Source organism: Eretmochelys imbricata, chromosome 12 (genome assembly GCF_965152235.1).
Source record: "Eretmochelys imbricata isolate rEreImb1 chromosome 12, rEreImb1.hap1, whole genome shotgun sequence".
In the NCBI taxonomy this organism is placed as follows: domain Eukaryota; kingdom Metazoa; phylum Chordata; order Testudines; family Cheloniidae; genus Eretmochelys; species Eretmochelys imbricata.
Window position 1 is genome coordinate 39,737,129 of NC_135583.1, and position 18,547 is coordinate 39,755,675.

Consider the following 18,547-nt stretch of genomic DNA (forward strand, 5'->3'; position numbering starts at 1 on the left):
CAGAATAGAATCCAGGTCACCTTCCTTGAGCTGGATTGACTCTGCAGGGCTAACCAACGTAAAATGTTTTTGGGTCAATAAAGCAGAAGTAACTTACAGACTCACTGGGAGTAGCTCTAGTAAGAAGGAGAGGCAGGCCACATTCTGCAGCCTTTTCTCAAACTGACTAGCACTTACTCAGATCCAGTGAGGGACGTTTGTAAAAAGAATAAATATTTGCCTTTGATTTAGACTGGTGCTGCTGCTTCTCTCTCTCTCTCTCTCTATATATATATAATATAGCCATGAGATTGTTTGTGGTGTCATGTGCAATCTCAATTGTTAAACATGAGATCTGGCTGCAGTCTGAGGGAGTGTGTGTGAGCTGTGTATTCTATCCTATTCTGGTTTTTGTAGGTTTTTATACTGCACTCATCACCATAGTATCTAGCACCTTCCAGCTATGTATTAAGCAGTGTGACTAATATTTGTGACGTGTTTTTTCTCCCATCCTCTCCCTGGAGGAGAAGTATGTGCAGTGGATTGGTTTGGAATTGTTTTATTATATACAGTATAAAATTTGTGCATTATTTCTATTTTCTATATACTCACAGATGCATATGTCACTATATGTTTATATTAGAGAAGCCAAGACCAAAGGAATGCACCTTGTCCTAGGCGTGGAAGGTGATGAAGTTTGTGATGATGCTTAGTTCCTGGGGGAGTTAATTTCCCCAGTGTTGCACCTGCTCCTGAAAAAGCACTGTCTCCTGCACAGACAAACTTTACCTTAACTGTAGTTCCATTGTGCCGGAGGAGTGAAGTTGTCAATGTGACAACAGGCTACCACCAGTGAGTCCTTGATCTGCAAAGCACCAGACAGAGGGCTCCCAAAAGAGACTGCAAAGTTTGCATTTTATTTTATTTTTACAGATAATTTTAGTAAAATATAAACATCTGTTAGCGTTGATGAAGTAGGAAGATTCGGTTTAGAAGAGTTCCCCATTCTCCCAACCCTGCATGGCATATGGTGGCACCTGTAATGTTGTTTGCTCTGCTTGCCACTGTCATTCCATGACATTTTTAGCCAGGCATGCAATTCCACACTTGCATGAAAAATGTTGTTCTCCAGGTGGCGTGACCTCACACATTCTGTGCAGGAGAGGTTGTTCTACAATATGGTGTCCTCCGTGTACATTCGGGGACTGGACAGAATCATCCCATGGGCAAAGCTGGCTTGGGCAGACAATGTGTGCCTTGCATATGCAGATGGCATGCCACCATTGCTTGCTAAGATTGTTTCTCTGCCTGAAGAAAGTAAGAGGTGAAGTTTCGAGGGTCTGAGTGATTAAAATAAAAGTTAGGTGTGTCAAAGTATGCTAGTATAAAAGTTGTGCCCTAACGAGGAACAGCTCCAATTGTTATTTGGGGGGGGGGGGGGGGAGGTTTCTACAGTGCTTTTGGATTAGTGTTAGCAGAGTTGAATAGTTAACATGTTGCACCTTCTCCAAGGTGCAAAGTTGTCAAATTTACACTCTGCAGGTCGATTTCCCATGTTCTTGGCTGTCTGCTTCTCCTTCACACGTGCTTTGCACTGGGTCTTTACGCTATGGTTTTCACTTCCATTGTTTGACACCTGCCACTGCTTCTCTATTTAACCCACTTGTAAATGTGTCTTACAGACTCCACTCTGTTCCCAGTCCACAGAGGATATGAGTTTTGTTACAGCCCCACCCTGCCAGTTTTAGTTCAAGCCATTTAACAGCTTGTGTTTCGAGTGCTGGATGGCCCCACTTCAGTTCCAGGTATGTCAGCCAAGACGGCGGCCAGCACAGCTCCAGGGCTTTACATCTCTATGAGCCTCCCCACAAACTTCAATGCAAGTTTGGGATTTGGGAACAATTCCACTTAGAAACCATTTTCAATAAACTTCTGGGGTCTAGGAACGGGTCACTCCCATGGGGGCTCATCCTCTGCCCCCATTTGTCTATTTTATTCAGCTGCTGCGTCCTGTCTGCCATGTAGGTGGGGAGCTCTCCGGGATAGGGACCATCTTCTTCGTTCCATGGGGGCACCGTGCCTGGCACAACAGATCCCTGGTCTTTGGCTGGCGTTCCCAGTCGCTCCCATGCTATACACAGGAATGGGCGCAGCACACGAGTCTCCGGGGTGGGGGAAGGCTCCTTGAGGGGCATCGCTGGCCGGAGAAATGCCTGCCCCAGACAGGGCCTTGCCCTGGGAAGGGCCCGGAGGGGCTCAGGCCAGCTGCAGGTTGCGGAAGCTCATTGTGACGAGGCTGAGCGACCAGAGCGTGAGTGTGAAGGAGGAGGACGGGGGCGTGGCGGGTCATAGGCGCCTCTGTCAGCCAAAGCCCCAGGCATCGGGGCTGTCCCAATAAAATCGGGGCATCCGGTCCCCCGTGGCGGGGCTGCGAGGTGACGCCAGCCCCAGCGCTCCAAGGGCTGTGATGTCACAGCAGTGACGTCACCGAACAGTGTCGTCACCGGCGCGGGAGGGGGTGTCACCCGATGCCACGGGCCTGGGGCTCACCCTGAGCTGGGCCAAGGCGGGGGGGGGGGTCGCGACACCCCCGCGGGCCCCGCTCAGCTGCGCTGGTTCTACCCGGGCCCGGAACCGCCGGCGGCGGCCCCTGGTTTCCGCGGGGACCCACTTCCCGGACGGCCCCGGCCCCGGCCCCGGCCCCGGCCCCGGGCGCCGCCCCCCGCAGGACGCGGCCCGGCAGGTGAGGCCCGGCCGGGGGGGAGGGGAGGCCGCCCCCCCTCGCCCCTGGGGGCTCCTGCCCCGCCCCCATCTCCCCAGGGTGCGCTTCCCGAGCGCCCCCTGTCCGTGTCCTCCGCCCTCTCGGGGCGCCCCGGCCTCCCCCCTCTCGGGGGGCACCTGCCCCGGCGCTGCCCCCCCCCGGTGCCTGCGCGCCCGGGGGGGCGGCCCGTAGCCTGCGCCAGCAGTTGTGCAAGTCCCGCTGGGGGGGGGTGTCCGGGGGTCGGGGGGGGGGGCGGTTGGTGCTGTCTGTGCCCGCGGGGGGCGGATCGGCGCAGTGCCTGTGCTCTGTGCTTGCCTGGAGGGGGATACGCCAGCCTCGGGGGGGGCCTGGCTTCCATGCCAATAAAATATGGCAACAAACAGTAACACTGAAAATACAAACTGTTTTGAAGTTTTTCCACACCTCTTTAAATAAATCCCACCACCCTGAAACCACTTCCTCCAGTCGCAGTGTGCATCCCCACATCTTCCTTCTCCTCTGTCTGGGGGAAATTCTCCCTCCTTTTCCTGATCCACATTTAACAGGAGCCCCCTGGGATTTGTTGAGTTGTCTAAATTTCTGGGTGGAAGTGCTGACATAGAGCTGTTTGGGAAGTTTGAAAGCATCTGGTCTTTCTGCAGACAACAGATGTGAGTTTCTGTTAGTTTGAGGGAAGCGTTTTTTTCACACACTTCAGAGCAGCACACAGGCTGATGCAGAGGCAGACAACGGCAGAAAGTTATCTGGTGGCCTGCTTGTGCTTCTGGTTTGGTCATGCTCAGGGACGATGGAGCACACTCCTCCTTTTGCAAGATTAGTTACAGTGGCAAGAGCTGATCTTGGAAGAGATGCAGTGATAACCACGTGTCTGAGGTCAGGATCAGACCCTTTGACTAGCTCAGCAAAAAGAGTGTTGCTCAAGTCATCTAGTGTGTTTTTATAATTACATTTGTATTTATACTGTGACCAAGGTGAGATTAGATAATGGGGATTTGTAGAGACACATTTGAAAGAGGAGATGAGTTAGAGATGGAATAGCAAGGAATGATTTAGGAAAAGTTTAAGCAAGAGATAAATTTCTTAGCAGTGAGGGAATTTGTGCACTGGCATGAGCTTTCTTCCTAGGGTGTAGCTGGACCACTCTTACTAGAGATGTTTGAGAGATGACTTGGGGCCTAGGAGTGACTGAGGTCACTGAGTGAGCCTTTGTGTCCAGTCTCCAGCAGAGTCATAGGTGCTAGAGATGCAGCTGACCTATGTTACTCTGTCACCTCATTCATTCACAAAGATCAGAGCAGGGCTGTGTCCTGGAAGATGTCTTCTGGTGTTTTGTGTGGTCTAGTTTCAAACACCTAAAGCAACGGGCAGTGTTTTCTGTATAAATTTGACTCGTAAACTGACGGTATTGCGGGTTTACAGCGTAGAGCTGCTGAGCCCAGTCCCTTTTTTGCTCCTTCAGCAACTGCTGTGCTTCAGCATAGGAAAGAGAAGCGTGATGATGGGGCGTGTTGTGCAGGTGGAAGAATATGGGTAAGACTGTAAATAATGTGAGGGCGTCTGTAGAGAAGCTGTGGCTTGCAAGGAAATAATCCATCAGTTACTTTAACGCTTATGCTTAATTTCATTTTAGCCGGTATGTTGTTTTCCTCCTGAAAGGCTGAACCGTAGCATCATCTGAAATAAGTGACAGGTTTCTACTTTAAATCCCAGCTGGGTTTCCTAAAAGGATTTATACCACCATCTAGTCTACGTATTGTTAGTGGTCATGTGTGAACAATACATGGTTATTAGTGTCTTGGAAAATGAACTGACATTGATAAATCTGTGACAGTTACCCAGTTACTTTGCATTGTACTGTGGCTCCATTAGCATTCTGAGATCACCTTTGTTTGCTTTTTACTCCTAATTTGAGAGCTGTGAGGCTGGCTCCTGTTTTCCTACCTTTAGACCTATAATTTCTGGCTGAGTAAAGCATTGGAGTGGGGAGCTGGGGGATGGAAACACTGTCTAGGGTGAAGGGAGAATGTTAACTCCTTATGTATCAGTTTGTTAATCCCATAGTTCCTGCTTCTCTGGCCAGTCCTAGCTGGTTTGGGGTTGTATTCCCCTCCCCACCTTCAACTGTGGTGGTGCATTATCGTGTATAGAATTTGGATCTCACAGTTTCCCATAATTACCACTGTCTTTTCTGCCACTCATTGCAAGGCTTTGTGATGTCAAGAGCTGGGGTGAAACCACCACATGTACTTTCACTTGTTACCTTAGCCTTAGTAGGGTAGGGTTTGAACCTTTCTCCAAAGACAGAAGCTAGTGCATTGACTTGCTGTCTTGCTCCTGCAGTTCCCATCCCACGGCAGCAGGTCTTGCACAGCTGTGCATTCTTAGTCAAATTTGATTCCGGTTTCTGATGTAGCGCTCTGAAAAACTGGTAAAAGAAAGGAATCTGCCCCAGCCCTTGCCGAACTAGCACTGTCCAGCACTTCTGTAATACTATACACAGTTGACACAAGTTCTGTGAAGTCCATAAATGCACAGGACCAGTGAAAGCTGCTGCTGCTTATTGTTCCATTAAATCTGCGCTGGCACTGTGGTGAAAAGAGGATAATGTAAGTCTCTGAAGCTGCAGTTTTGAAGTGGTGGCTACACCTGGCTCTTTGAGCTTTACACGGGAAACCAACTAAGCAGCATCACTTGCCCCATAACCTCAGCCATGCGGAACGCAATGCCATCCACAGCCTCAGAAACAACTCTGACATCATAATCAAAAAGGCTGACAAAGGAGGTGCTGTTGTCATCATGAATAGGTCGGAATATGAACAAGAGGCTGCTCAGCAGCTCTCCAATACCACTTTCTACAAGCCATTACCCTATGATCCCACTGAGAGTTACCAAAAGCAACTACAGCATTTGCTCAAGAAACTTCCTGAAAAAGCACAAGAACAAATCCGCACAGACACACCCCTGGAACCCTGATCTGGGATATTCTATCTATTACCCAAGATCCATAAATCTGGAAATCCTGGGCACCCCATCATCTCAGGCATTGGCACCCTGACAGCAGGATTGTCTGGCTATGTAGACTCCCTCCTCAGGCCCTACGCTACCAGCACTCCCAGCTACCTTCGAGACACCACTGACTTCCTGAGGAAACTTCAGTCCATCGGTGATCTTCCTGATAACACCATCCTGGCCACTATGGATGTAGAAGCCCTCTACACCAACATTCCACACAAAGATGGACTACAAGCTGTCAAGAACACTATCCCTGATAATGTCACGGCTAACCTGGTGGCTGAACTTTGTGACTTTGTTCGCTGATCTGAAGGTATACATTGTCCCCAAATGTAAAATAGTTATGGGTAAGGACCCATAACTATTTTACATTTGGGGACAATGTATACCTTCAGATCAGCGGCACTGCTATGGGTACCCTTATGGCCCCACAGTATGCCAACATTTTTATGGCTGATTTAGAACAACGCTTCCTCAGCTCTCGTCCCCTAAAGCCCCTACTCTACTTGCGCTATATTGATGACATCTTCATCATCTGGACCCATGGAAAAGAAGCCCTTGAGGAATTCCACCATGATTTCAACAACTTCCATCCCACCATCAACCTCAGCCTGGTCCAGTCCACACAAGAGATCCACTTCCTGGACACTACAGTGCTAATAAACAATGGTCACATAAACACCACCCTATACTGGAAACCTACTGACCGCTATTCCTACCTACATGCCTCCAGCTTTCACCCTGACCACACCACACGATCCATCATCTACAGCCAAGCTCTGCGATACAACCGCATTTGCTCCAACCCCTCAGACAGAGACAAACACCTACAAGATCTCTGTCAAGCTTTCTTACAACTACAATACCCACCTGCGGAAGTGAAGAAACAGATTGATAGAGCCAGAAGAGCTCCCAGAAGTTACCTACTACAGGACAGGCTTAACAAAGACAATAACAGAACGCCACTAGCCGTCACCTTCAGCCCCCAACTAAAACCCCTCCAACGCATTATTAAGGATCTACAACCTATCCTGAAGGATGACCCAACACTCTCACAAATCTTGGGAGACAGGCCAGTCCTTGCCTACAGACAGCCCTGCAACCTGAAGCAAATACTCACCAACAACCACATACCACACAACAGAACCAGTAACCCAGGAACTTATCCTTGCAACAAAGCCCGTTGCCAACTGTGCCCACATATCTATTCAGGGGACACCATCACAGGGCCTAATAACATCAGCCACACTATCAGAGGCTCGTTCACCTGCACATCCACCAATGTGATATATGCCATCATGTGCCAGCAATACCCCTCTGCCATTTACATTGGTCAAACTGGACAGTCTCTACGTAAAAGAATAAATGGACACAAATCAGATGTCAAGAATTATAACATTCATAAACCAGTCGGAGAACACTTCAATCTCTCTGGTCACGCAATCACAGACATGAAGGTCGCTATCTTAAAACAAAAAAACTTCAAATCCAGACTCCAGCGAGAAACTGCTGAATTGGAATTCATTTGCAAATTGGACACTATTAATTTAGGCTTAAATAGAGACTGGGAGTGGCTAAGTCATTATGCAAGGTAGCCTATTTCCCCTTGTTTTTTCCTCCCCCCCCCCCCCGCCCCCAGACGTTCTGGTTAAACTTGGATTTAAACTTGGAGAGTGGTCAGTTTGGATGAGCTATTGCCAGCAGGAGAGTGAGTTTGTGTGTGTGTGTGTGTGTGTGTCCCGGGGGGGGGAGGGAAGGGGGGGTGAGAGAGCCTGGATTTGTGCTGGACATGGCCCACCTTGATTACCATGCACATTGTAGGGAGAGTGGTCACTTTGGATGAGCTATTACGAGCAGGAGAGTGAGTTTGTGTGTGTATGGGGGTGGGGGGGTGAGAAAACCTGGATTTGTGCTGGAAATGGCCCACCTTGATTATCATGCACATTGTAGGGAGAGTGGTCACTTTGGATAGCTTTTACCAGCAGGAGAGTGAGTTTGTGTGTGTGGTTTTTGGAGGGGGGTGAGGGGGTGAGAGAACCTGGATTTGTGCAGGAAATGGCCCACCTTGATTATCATGCACATTGTGAAGAGAGTTGTCACTTTGGATGGGCTGTTACCAGCAGGAGAGTGAGTTTGTGTGTGTGTGGGGGGGGGGGGGGGGGGCGGAGGGTGAGAAAACCTGGATTTGTGCTGGAAATGGCCCAAGTTGATGATCACTTTAGATAAGCTATTACCAGCAGGACAGTGGGGTGGGAGGGGGTATTGTTTCATGATCTCTGTGTGTATATAATATCTGCTGCAGTTTCCACGGTATGCATCCGATGAAGTGAGCTGTAGCTCACGAAAGCTTATGCTCAAATAAATTGGTTAGTCTCTAAGGTGCCACAAGTACTCCTTTTCTTTAAGCCAAGTGTCGTTAACGATACTGGCTTGGAACTCTCTGCTCTTCAGTGACACCATGGAAATGCAGTCAGTCCCAATTAACACCCCTGTTAACATTCCGTATGTGCTCTCACCAGCAATCCGGCCTTGGGGCTACTAGTTAGAAAGAGGTGATTCTGGTTTTGCTAACAGTTTATGTTGCCTTTTTTTCTTTCTTTAAATTTGTCTGTAAAGAGGAACCTGAGAAATGGAAAGATGTTGTGCTGGTGTTGCCTGTTTCGTTTTTTCCGTGTCATTGGTGTGTGTCATGTGCGTGCAGTGACCACACCTCGTAGTGTACAGCCCACTTCCAGATGTCTCTGCACTAAGTCACGGGCTTCATTGCGGAAGTAGAAATTGAGGTTGTTCCGCAAACAAGTTTCTGATTTGGGAAATTTCATTAGTGTGGATGAGAGAGACAGGAAAGCTCACGGCTGCATCTATGCAAAAACTAAATAAAAATCCATCATTGACGGTAGGTGTTAGCAACGGGCATCTGAGCTGGTGCCAAGCACAGCTGAGCTGCACGGCATTTGGATTTTCCATTGATCCAAAGTTGCCAAACAAATTCTCTGGTTATTTGTTGTTTCTGCTACTTCACGCTACAGGGGGCTGTGTGATGGTTTCGGAGCCCTATGAAGTCAAATGGCCAGTGACCCCGTCCTTGAATGCAGCACTCCTACATCTTTTCCTTTTTGTGAAATGAAAGTTTAGATTCAGTTGGACAGAAGATGGCTTGTTTTAGTTTCACTTTAAGGATGCTCCACTTGTTGAGTTAAACTTTAATAGTCACTGTTACATAAGAAGCAACATAAAGTCCTTTCTCTCCTGCCCTTTGCCATAGCCCTTTCCTTATTTTTCTTCCTCTCCTTGGCTGGGTGTCTGTGACAATCAGTGTGTGGCTCAGGACAGCGTCAACCAATCAGAGTCTTCCCTTTCTTCCTACTGGGCCTTATGGTCCAGCTCACAACCACCGTTCCAGTGTTGGCAGTGCCCTGGACAGGGTTCTGGAGACCTTCTTACTCACAGCTCTCGCTCAGTTTCTCCTGCACCCTTCTGTAGCAGTTTCTTCCTGATGCTACCAGTGTAGTGTCACTCTGCCCTGCCACTGGAGGAACAACAAGCTGTAGCCACTACGGTAGCACAAACATATTGCTTTAAAAAAGAAGTGGCTGATGAATAGCATTTAGACATTCCTAACATTTGTCTCCATTGCTGTAAAAACAAGAGAGTCTTTTTCTGAACTTCTCCCACGAGAGAGTGGACTTTAATGTCATCATGCAACCTGAGCAGAATGTTTAACTCTTATGCGAGCCCATAATCTTCCCCCGTAACGGTGGGGACTGTTGCTTCATCCCAGTTCCCTCGTGGATGTTTTTCTACGTTTCTGAGCCTTGATACAATTTAACATGGTTCACACACACTGTGTAGGAGAGGTAGTAGGTGGGGTTCAGTGGTAGGGTGCGCGCCCGGTCAGGATAGCGCTGCACTGGTAGAGCTGGTGGTTGCAGGGGCAGCCAGCCGAGCTCATGCTGCCACGTTGCCTGGCTCTAGTCAATGCTGTTAGTTTCCTGCTGTCCAAGCTTTATTCAGAAATGCTGTAACAAATCCCACAAGTCAATAGTGGTGGGTATTTGCTTGCTTGCTTGCTTGCTTGTTTTCATTTGGAAAACCAGCTGCTTGGCTGTAACGTATGGTGGCTGCACTCTATGCTGTTTCTGCCTACTCTGGCTGTTGTGCCCATTCTGTTAATGTTGTGTCATGTAGGACAGAACCTTGTGCCTTATACAGTACCTGTGATGATCAATCAGATCAGAAGCGGGGACAGGCCTCCTTTGCTTATTTTCTTCAGTCATTGGAAGTGTTGAGTTGCTACAGGACGGCATCAGTAAGCATAAATTACTGTGCTAAACTCACTTGTTAAAAATAAATGCTTTTTTAATGTACATTTTTGTATTAAGTTAGATTGTGATTTAGAGATTCCACTGTGAGTGCTTCGGGCTGTCTTCCTGCGTGTGTAGGTGGGGCCTAGCACCTAAACAGGCTTAGAATGAAAGCTACCCCCTTTTCCTTTGTGTGAATATTTTGTGGAAATTCCTGGATATTCCCACTCCCTGCTCATTGGTTCACATAATTTCTCTCTGCAGCATCGAGTCTGATCAAGTAATGCTGGCAGAATGTTGGGCTCCTGGATATTTTGCCATGTGAATTTACCCATGCGATGTCTTGTTCACGGAGTACACCGCTGGAGGTGGCCTGCCTGTGGATGGAGGAATGTTGGACATTTCAAAAAAGGCTTGCATACCACAAGAACATCATTCAGTGCTAGGGTTACACCCGTCTTCACCAGAGCTTTGGCTTTTGGTGATAAAATTGCCATCATTGATCAAAATGGAAAGCACACATACAGGGACCTTTACACTCAGAGTGTCCACTTGTCTCAGCAACTCTGTGAAGTGCTCGGGTGTTCCAGTGGAGACCTAAAGGAAGAGCGGATCTCGTTTTTATGCCCTAATGATGCCTCATACGTGATTGCCCAGTGGGCTTCCTGGATGAGTGGAGGCATAGCTGTTCCTCTGTACAGGAAACACCCAGTGCAGGAACTGGAGTATTTCATCCAAGACTCCCAGAGTAGTCTAGTCATTGCCACGGAAGAATATGTGAGGGACATAACCCCTAATGCTGAGAAACTGGGATTACCTGTTCTGCCACTCATTAACTCTGGTAGCAATGGCTGTGCAAGCGATAGGGCTGTGGAAGCATTCCCCTTGGCAACTGACTGTCCTGAGTGGAAAGATAGAGGAGCCATGATAATCTACACCAGTGGGACTACAGGAAGACCAAAAGGCGTCCTTAGTACCCATCAGAATGTGCAAGCTGTGGTGAGTGATACTTCCCTCATGGTATACTAATGGCACGTTATTGGAGGTCAGTTTTTTTCAAAAGTGACTAGTGATTTGGGGTGCTTCCTGCTGGGTGTGCAGCTTGAGCAACTGCACTCTGAAAATCCAGGCCCCCCTAAAGTGTCTCAGGTTGACACCCAAAACGATTAGTCATATTTGAAAATCTTTACGGGTATGTATGCACTGTGGCTTAGGCTCTCGTGGGTGGGCGGGTGCTTTCCTGCAGGGGTGGTAGTGACTCTATAAGTTGCCTTTTTTACTAGTTGCTTTTCTGCAAGATGACTTAAATGTATCCATGCCCCTCACTGAAGTATAATTTGATCCAGCACGTCACTATTATGTAAAGTCTGTGCATTATTTAGCTATATATCCCCAAGGCAAAAAATCCATTAGCTATCTGAGCCAAAAAGAGTTAGAAGTCTAAAGGAGTGTTCTGATTGCCTTGCCAGTTCAGTGTCGCTGCCTGCAGCTGATAAAATCACACCATTAAGGGGAATAAATACACTGCATCTCAAAGATGTGGTATCGGACTAAAATGGTTCTAGATGCTCTGATACTGTGGTGAGAGGGGCAGTATAAGAACCTAGACAGAGAGAACAAGGGCTTGACTGTATTGAGGAAAGACTCTTTCCTCACAAGCATTCAGATCATTTGGAAAGCAGACTGAACAGTGGCTGTGTCTGGCAGTTTGGTGCAGAACACCAGGGTTGTAGCGGCTGGATAAAATCGGCCCACCCCACTACAGGAAGGGGGAATGGAATTGTGAATGACACTACCAGATTCCAAAAAGAAAAGGAGTACTTGTGGCACCTTGGAGACTAACAAATTTATTTAAGCACTGTTCAAATACCTTTTCTTTTTAGACAAGCTGGAAATCACCTCTTTGACTGCAAAGGTTAGGCTCTGAAAGGCATTGTCCTGCCTAAAAGGGCTCAAACTCGAGTGCTTTAGAATAATTTTTTCTTTTGGAAGCTTAAAATTAATATTTTCCCAGTATTGGGTTTATTTTCCTTTCTATTTATGGACCATTGACTTCCTGCCCCCAATTTCTATTTCTCATGGATTCTAATAAGCCAGCACTGGTTAGCTTCTTTTTTGTCAGCAGCATTATCAATGGTGTCAGCAAAGTTTCTTAGATAACTATTGTTTCTGCTGACTCTGGTTGTGCAACAGGAGGTTAACAATACCTAAACAGCAGCTATTAATTTCTAATTTTTTGGCAACATAGATAGAGTTATAGGTGCCTGTATTTATATACATATGTATTCTATAGATGCACAGAATGTTCCCATTCAGTTCTATTTTTATGATAGATGCTTTTCTCATGTTGGTCTCAAAGAAGAGACCCCACTTTCCTAGCATTGATCAAAGGGGCTATAGGTCTTCCACCGTGCAGGTTCTTGTCTGTTTTTTACTGGTGACACTTTCATTCAGACACCTATTTTTTCCCATTAATCCCCTCAATTTATGTTCACATTCAGGGCCCGGAAACTAGCCCAGGGAGGGACATGCTGCTACCAGCTTAAACAGTAGAGCTAGGGTTTGAGCTGGGGCTCCTGAATTAACCATGCTTTCTCTGTGGTTAGAGCTCTGTTCTGTGTCTGTGCTGGTGGCTCACCGTGTCCTAATGCTGGATTGTATATTTTTTCCCCAAGGTAACAGGGCTGGTTGACAAATGGGAGTGGACAAAGGAAGATGTTATCTTGCATGTGCTGCCTTTACACCATGTCCACGGAGTGATCAATAAGCTGCTGTGCCCTCTTTGGGTGGGAGCTACATGCATCATGCTACCTGAGTTCAGCCCTCAGAAGGTAAGCCTGGAGGGAACGTGTGTTGGCTTTGAAATTCATCAGCAAAACCCCATGCATTCTAATTAGAGTAAGTTTGGAGACAGGGTCTTAAACAGTTCTAGCCTATTTAGCTTTTGGTTGCGTCCAGGTCATGAATTGTCTTGTTAAAAGGACTTTGAACTGAATATTCAATCTAGGGCAAAGCAGCTTCTCTGGGTGGTTTTAACTTGTTTGATTATTAAACTGTTAATAATCCGTAATATTACACTATGCTCCTTGGTAACGCTAGGAGGTACATGCTATCAAACCAGGGCACTACACACAGAATAATAACGGAGTTAATTTAGGATCAGGAAAGATGAAAACGTAATTTACTCTCTTGTTTTGTCACATACTGTACCTTAGCAATGCATTGCCTCAAACACTTAACGTTTGTTTTGTATTTCCATATTCAGTAGCTCGCAGTAGCCCTTTTCTGTGTTAAATACACTCACACTCAATGTCTTGTGTGGTATGTTGCTGGTGTTAGAGTTTCTGGTGCCCCAGGTGAGACTAATACAATGATACTTGATATTTATATGCAAGCTCTGCTTTTCATCCTCCAAGCTCTTTAGAAACATTAGTAAATTCATCAAGATTAGACTGGATAGCAGGTTCCTACTCTAGGCCACAATGGGAAAGAGTTAGCAAAATTGAAACTTTTCAGAGTCCCTTAGGAAAGGTGGTGGTAAGCAGACTGTCCTCATCAGATTACGAGCAGAGATGCTGTTAGAATGTTGTTTTCCTGCAGATGCAGGAAGCCCTGGGCCTGGTGCTTTGCTCTGCTGCGGTACCTTGGCAATGCCCGCGGTTTTAAAGGGGAAAAAAGTGGTTGTAGCAGAGTGTGTGTCTGTTAATGGAGAAGAACACATTTAATCTGTTTCCACCTGGGATTGCCTTTGCCACCGTTGTGATGGTGCTGCTTGTTTGTAGAGTCCCTAAGGCTGGTCCTGAAGAAGAATTTGGGAGATCACTCTGGTCCATCCTTTAATTCATTTAACAACCTAACTACTGTGGTGATGGGTCCTGTAGAAGACCCTAAGGTAGGGAGATGGGTTTGTCTTCTACCCAAAGTGTGTAAATATCACTTTGTGCACAATGTGCCAAGCATTGAGACCAAGTGTGATTTGAGGAGAGACATATGTTTATGTTCCTCTTCCCTGGAGACAGCCCCATCCGGTAGACTGGTGAGAAGGCAGCAGTCTGATAAGAACGTGTGATCTAAGTGAGTCTGACAGAAATAGGTGAAGAGAAGATAAAGGAAGCTGGAGCACTGGACTCTGAAATGGCCACCCTTTGTCATGCATGTGGCATTCACGTTCCAGGTGTGCTACAGGTGTGGGGCTCCTGTATTCTCAGAGCTAGGGGAATCATTTCCTTAAGATGAGCTGAAACAGGATGGACATTAAGGTGGCACTATAAAATGGAAAATCTTGGAAATCTTCTAACCTCAATCCCAGGTTCCTTCGCTTGTTGCTCACTTCCTGCTACTCTGAGCCCTTGCTGCTCAGAGATTTGGGCCCAGCTGCTTGTTGGAAATGCACCATGCAAGATCAAATAAATACAACCTGAGAAATGCCTGGCTATGCCTAACCCGCTCCCCCCCCCCACCCCCCATGTAAAGCCAAAGAGCATGTGAGGGGAGGAGTTCAGGATAGCTTAGGTTGTCATTGCAATACACCTTATAACTCATCAGTTCAAGCTCTTCTGGGAAGTGATGTGGGAATTCAACAAGCAAATAAAATATAGAAGGGAATAAAGTACAATAAACAACAGTGCCGAATGCTTCCCCTCTTATTACATGGCAGGCGGGGGAGAGGGGGATTTTTTGCCATGCAGTCCCCATCTCCTTGCAGAGCTATGCAGAGCAGCAGATTAAAGTTATGCACTTCAAGGCGCTGGTGCCTCAAGGCCTAATTCTGCTTTGGTCAGTGGAGTTACTCAGCGTTAATACCACTGTAGCTGAGATTGGAATTTGGCACCGGTTCCTTTGTGGCCAGAAGGCTCAGTGTTCAGTGAATAATTGGGCTTTCAGGTGCAGATGCCGGCTTTAAGTGGGAACGGATGTGTGCATTTTCTGAGATTACTTCTTATAGAAGCATAAATTGATAATCAGTCCTGCAGCCACCCCAGGGTAAGACCAGGACACACATATTACTAATGAGCAGCCATGGTCAGAGGCTTTTAAAATTATACTGTGCTCTCTCTGTATGCTTCAGGTCTAATAAGGCTACATGGGATATATAGAGAGATATGAGCAAATGCAAGAAATCGTTGTCCTGTTCACTTGTCGAACACAGACGTGTCTGACTCCTTTCACTCTCCCAGGGAGTTCTCTACAGCCCATGCTGACTTCATTTTACACTTTCCACCTTGAGTCCCCCACAGCAGTCACCATCCTTCCAGATGTGGAGGAATGGAAGGAAACCTCCATCAAAGCCTGTCCTCATCTGGTGAATGGCATAAGAAAATTCCTTCCCTGAGGGCTAAGCATGCTGCCTCCACAGCTCCTGCAGGGAGCAAGCAGTCAGGATAATACCCAGCAGTAGTTGGCCACTGGCTCTGCCCAGCATTAATATTTCAATTTAAATATATAGTGTATGTGCATAAAGCGTTTCAGATGGATACAGGTCCTCTTTGGGGTATGGCAGCAGGTTTAAAACAAACCAAAGGAAGTATTTCTTCACACAACACACAGTCAACCTGTGGAACTCATTGCCAGAGGATGCTGTGAAGGCCAAGACTATAACAGGGTTCACAAAAGAACTAGATAAGTTCCTGGAGGATAGGTCCATCAATGGCTATTAGCCAGGATGGGCAGGGATGGTGTCCCCAGCCTCTGTTTGCCAGAAGCTGGGACTGGACAACAGGGGATGCATCGCTTGATGATTCCCTGTTCTGTTCATTCCCTCTGGGGCAACTGGCATTGGCCACTGTCGGAAGACAGGATACTGGGCTAGATGGACCATTGGTCTGACCCAGTGTGGCCGTTCTTATGTTCTTGGGGTCCAGTCTGAGTACTGTTCTTCCCTTGATATTTAAAATCACTGCATCCTTAGCTTCCCCGCTCCAGTCCTTAAAGTCTTTGGGAAGAACCTTCTTTGAAACCCTCACCTCAACAGAACACACAGACTAAGAATATTTAGCATTTGCAGTGCTTGACAGCTTCCAAATACTGTCCTGACCTATTGCAGAAGGCAAGGCCTTGGTGCTTTGCTAGCTTTGGTGATACACTGAGGCAGCTAATTGCAGGCGGGGTCAGGGTGAAGAGCACACTGATAGTCCTGAAGCAAAGCCAATCCAAAGCCCCATGTGCATTTCTCCCCATCCTGTGGCATCTCATGATTGATTGTCCCTTGTACTCTTGTATTTCTCTGAGCTGCTCTCCCGACATCTGCAAATCAATGAGTTGATGCTGAAGAATGGGCTCTGCTGGGAGGAGGGGGATGCTCAGTCCTGCATTCCCCAATCAGATTGCTCAGTGAGAATTGACAACCAAGGGCAAGCGAGGACTGCGCTGGAGGGGATCCTTCACTTTGACCCAGAGGGCTGAGCTCGGGTGGGGCAGTCTGCATGGAAAGTGATGCAGGAGCAGTGAGCCAGCTCCATTCCAAGAGCTCTCAGGTGCGGTCGGGCCTCTGAAAGACATCATTTGCCTTTTTTATTGTTTTCATTCCCTTTATTTTTCCAAGGGCCTCCCCTGGGAGCTGAAAGTGGTTTGATCGACACTACAGAGAAAGCACACAAGGGTAAAGTAGGCTTTCTTGTGGAGTTTAATGCAAGCTCCTTTTCAGTTCCAGTCGATTTTCACCAGCTGTTTACAAAATGCCCTTTGCTACCAAAATCAGCTTTCAGAAAAGAAGCACAGTTTCAGTGGAGGATTTCGCAGAAGGAGTCTGAGTTTTGCTGCTTTTTTTTCTTCACTGCACCTTGAGAAAACAGTCAATTACAGTGTGATGTAAAGAAACCCAAATGGCAGCTAAAACACTTGACATACTGATCAAAACAAGGCTAGGAGCATACTCTAAATCTGCAGCAGACATATTTAGCCTTGAGTGATATTGGCATGGGTTCAAGAGAAACCACAGCAGCATGCCCAATGTGCCTTTGGTTTCTAATGACTAACACTTCATTATACAAAATAAATACTTTATTATTTCAGTGTTCATTAAATTACATAATTTGTGGCGTGCCTTATAATCTGAGATACAGGTGCCAGTCTGGTTTAGTTGGTGCATTATTTCCTCTTAGCTAAAAGATGGTTCACGTCTCAGATAAAGGCTTGGTTTGCATCCTGTGTAGTGCGGTGTTAGGAGTTGTTTTTCAGACCCTTCTGCCTGGTTCTGGCAACTGCCCAGGAGGAGGTTAAAGATCAAGGTTCTGGAACGACCCCAGTGTCCTGGCCAGCATTCCCTCTCTACCAGCATCTGATGTCCGAGGCTGCATGTGAGCTATTGTGAAGCTCACAAAAGGACTCATTAAAGTGTACTGAGATGCCTCAAGCATGAAAGTTGCTTCATAAAATCAGATTCTCTTTATTAAACGAAGACGTATGTTACTCTGCTCTAGCTACTATGCCTGTTATAATTCACTTTATAGCACCATCTGTTAAGAATGTCTTGGTTAAGCTTATTGTAGCATCCTTTTATTGTAAGTTATTAAAGAATATAGCTGCATCTATTAATCATTTGTTAATAAAGGGTTTATAAATGGACCCTTAATTCCCACCATTGCTTTCTGCTCCTTTCAAGTGGCATTTTAAGTACCTTGGTGCGTGCTCCTTTGGGAACGTAACATGCCCTCGTGCAGGGAACTGGGCTCAAGACACACACACTACTGCCCCTTGGGCCAGTGGGGCTAGATATGTAATAGAAGTAGCACATTCCACCCATGGGGTGTGTGTCTTATTGCACTGGAGTGACCTTTCTGTTTTTCTTGGGAACAGTGTTACGTGATCTACAGCGAGCCATAGAAATTTCCTCAGCCACATGGAAGTTTGGCCTGAAATTGGGAGAGTACAAGGGAGGGAGATAGTGAAAGGCTTGTAGGATTCCCTCTCCAGAAAGTACTGAGAGCAAGTGTCGCTCTGACCTTTCATCCGTTTTGTTTTGTAAGTGAATTTAGCACAAGGTAACTTCCAGATTGATAGCCCTGGAGAATGAAGTCCTCACTCTATCCAAAGGAAAGATCCTGTGTAGACAATGACAGCCCAAGCTTCTCACGCTACTCTCGCCAATATCCCTCAGTCTTGAACTACAGGGGCCACTGTTAGGTCTGAGAAGCAAGTTCCATGTCTCTATCATTGGACCCCTTTGCTGCAGCTGCCCGCCAGGGTGCAGGTATCATTGCCTTCTAGCCTTGTGCAAGAGAGTCTGTTGTCTTTGCTTTGCAGGTTTTTTGTCTGAATGTCTCATGGAAAAACAATCTAATATTGAGCAGTTCCGTAGAAGTGTATAAAAATATGAACAGTGCATGCCCTCGTCCCCTGGAGGGTGTATCCGGGTTGGCTGCATGATTAAATGCAAGGCCCACTCTTGCCATCAGCAAAGCCCCTTGTAATGCAGCCTGTACTCTGAGGTCCTTTGTTAACAAATACGCTGATACGTAGATTTCTTGGCCTACGTTTTCAGAAGCGACTAGTC

At 46.8% G+C, this 18,547-nt stretch overlaps 1 protein-coding gene across 3 annotated transcripts in view; it reads left to right on the forward strand.

Moving 5' to 3' along the window:
- The first annotated feature begins 2,664 nt into the window (after positions 1-2,664).
- The window catches only part of ACSF3 (acyl-CoA synthetase family member 3), a 106,524-nt gene continuing 90,641 nt past the window's right edge, over positions 2,665-18,547 (forward strand). For all 3 annotated transcript variants that reach the window (XM_077830904.1, XM_077830906.1, XM_077830905.1), the window contains exons 1-3: positions 2,665-2,722; positions 10,321-11,055; positions 12,732-12,887. In XM_077830904.1, the coding sequence (XP_077687030.1) occupies positions 10,351-11,055; positions 12,732-12,887 (861 nt within the window). In that variant the 5' untranslated portion in view covers positions 2,665-2,722; positions 10,321-10,350. The remainder of the gene's footprint in view (positions 2,723-10,320; positions 11,056-12,731; positions 12,888-18,547) is intronic.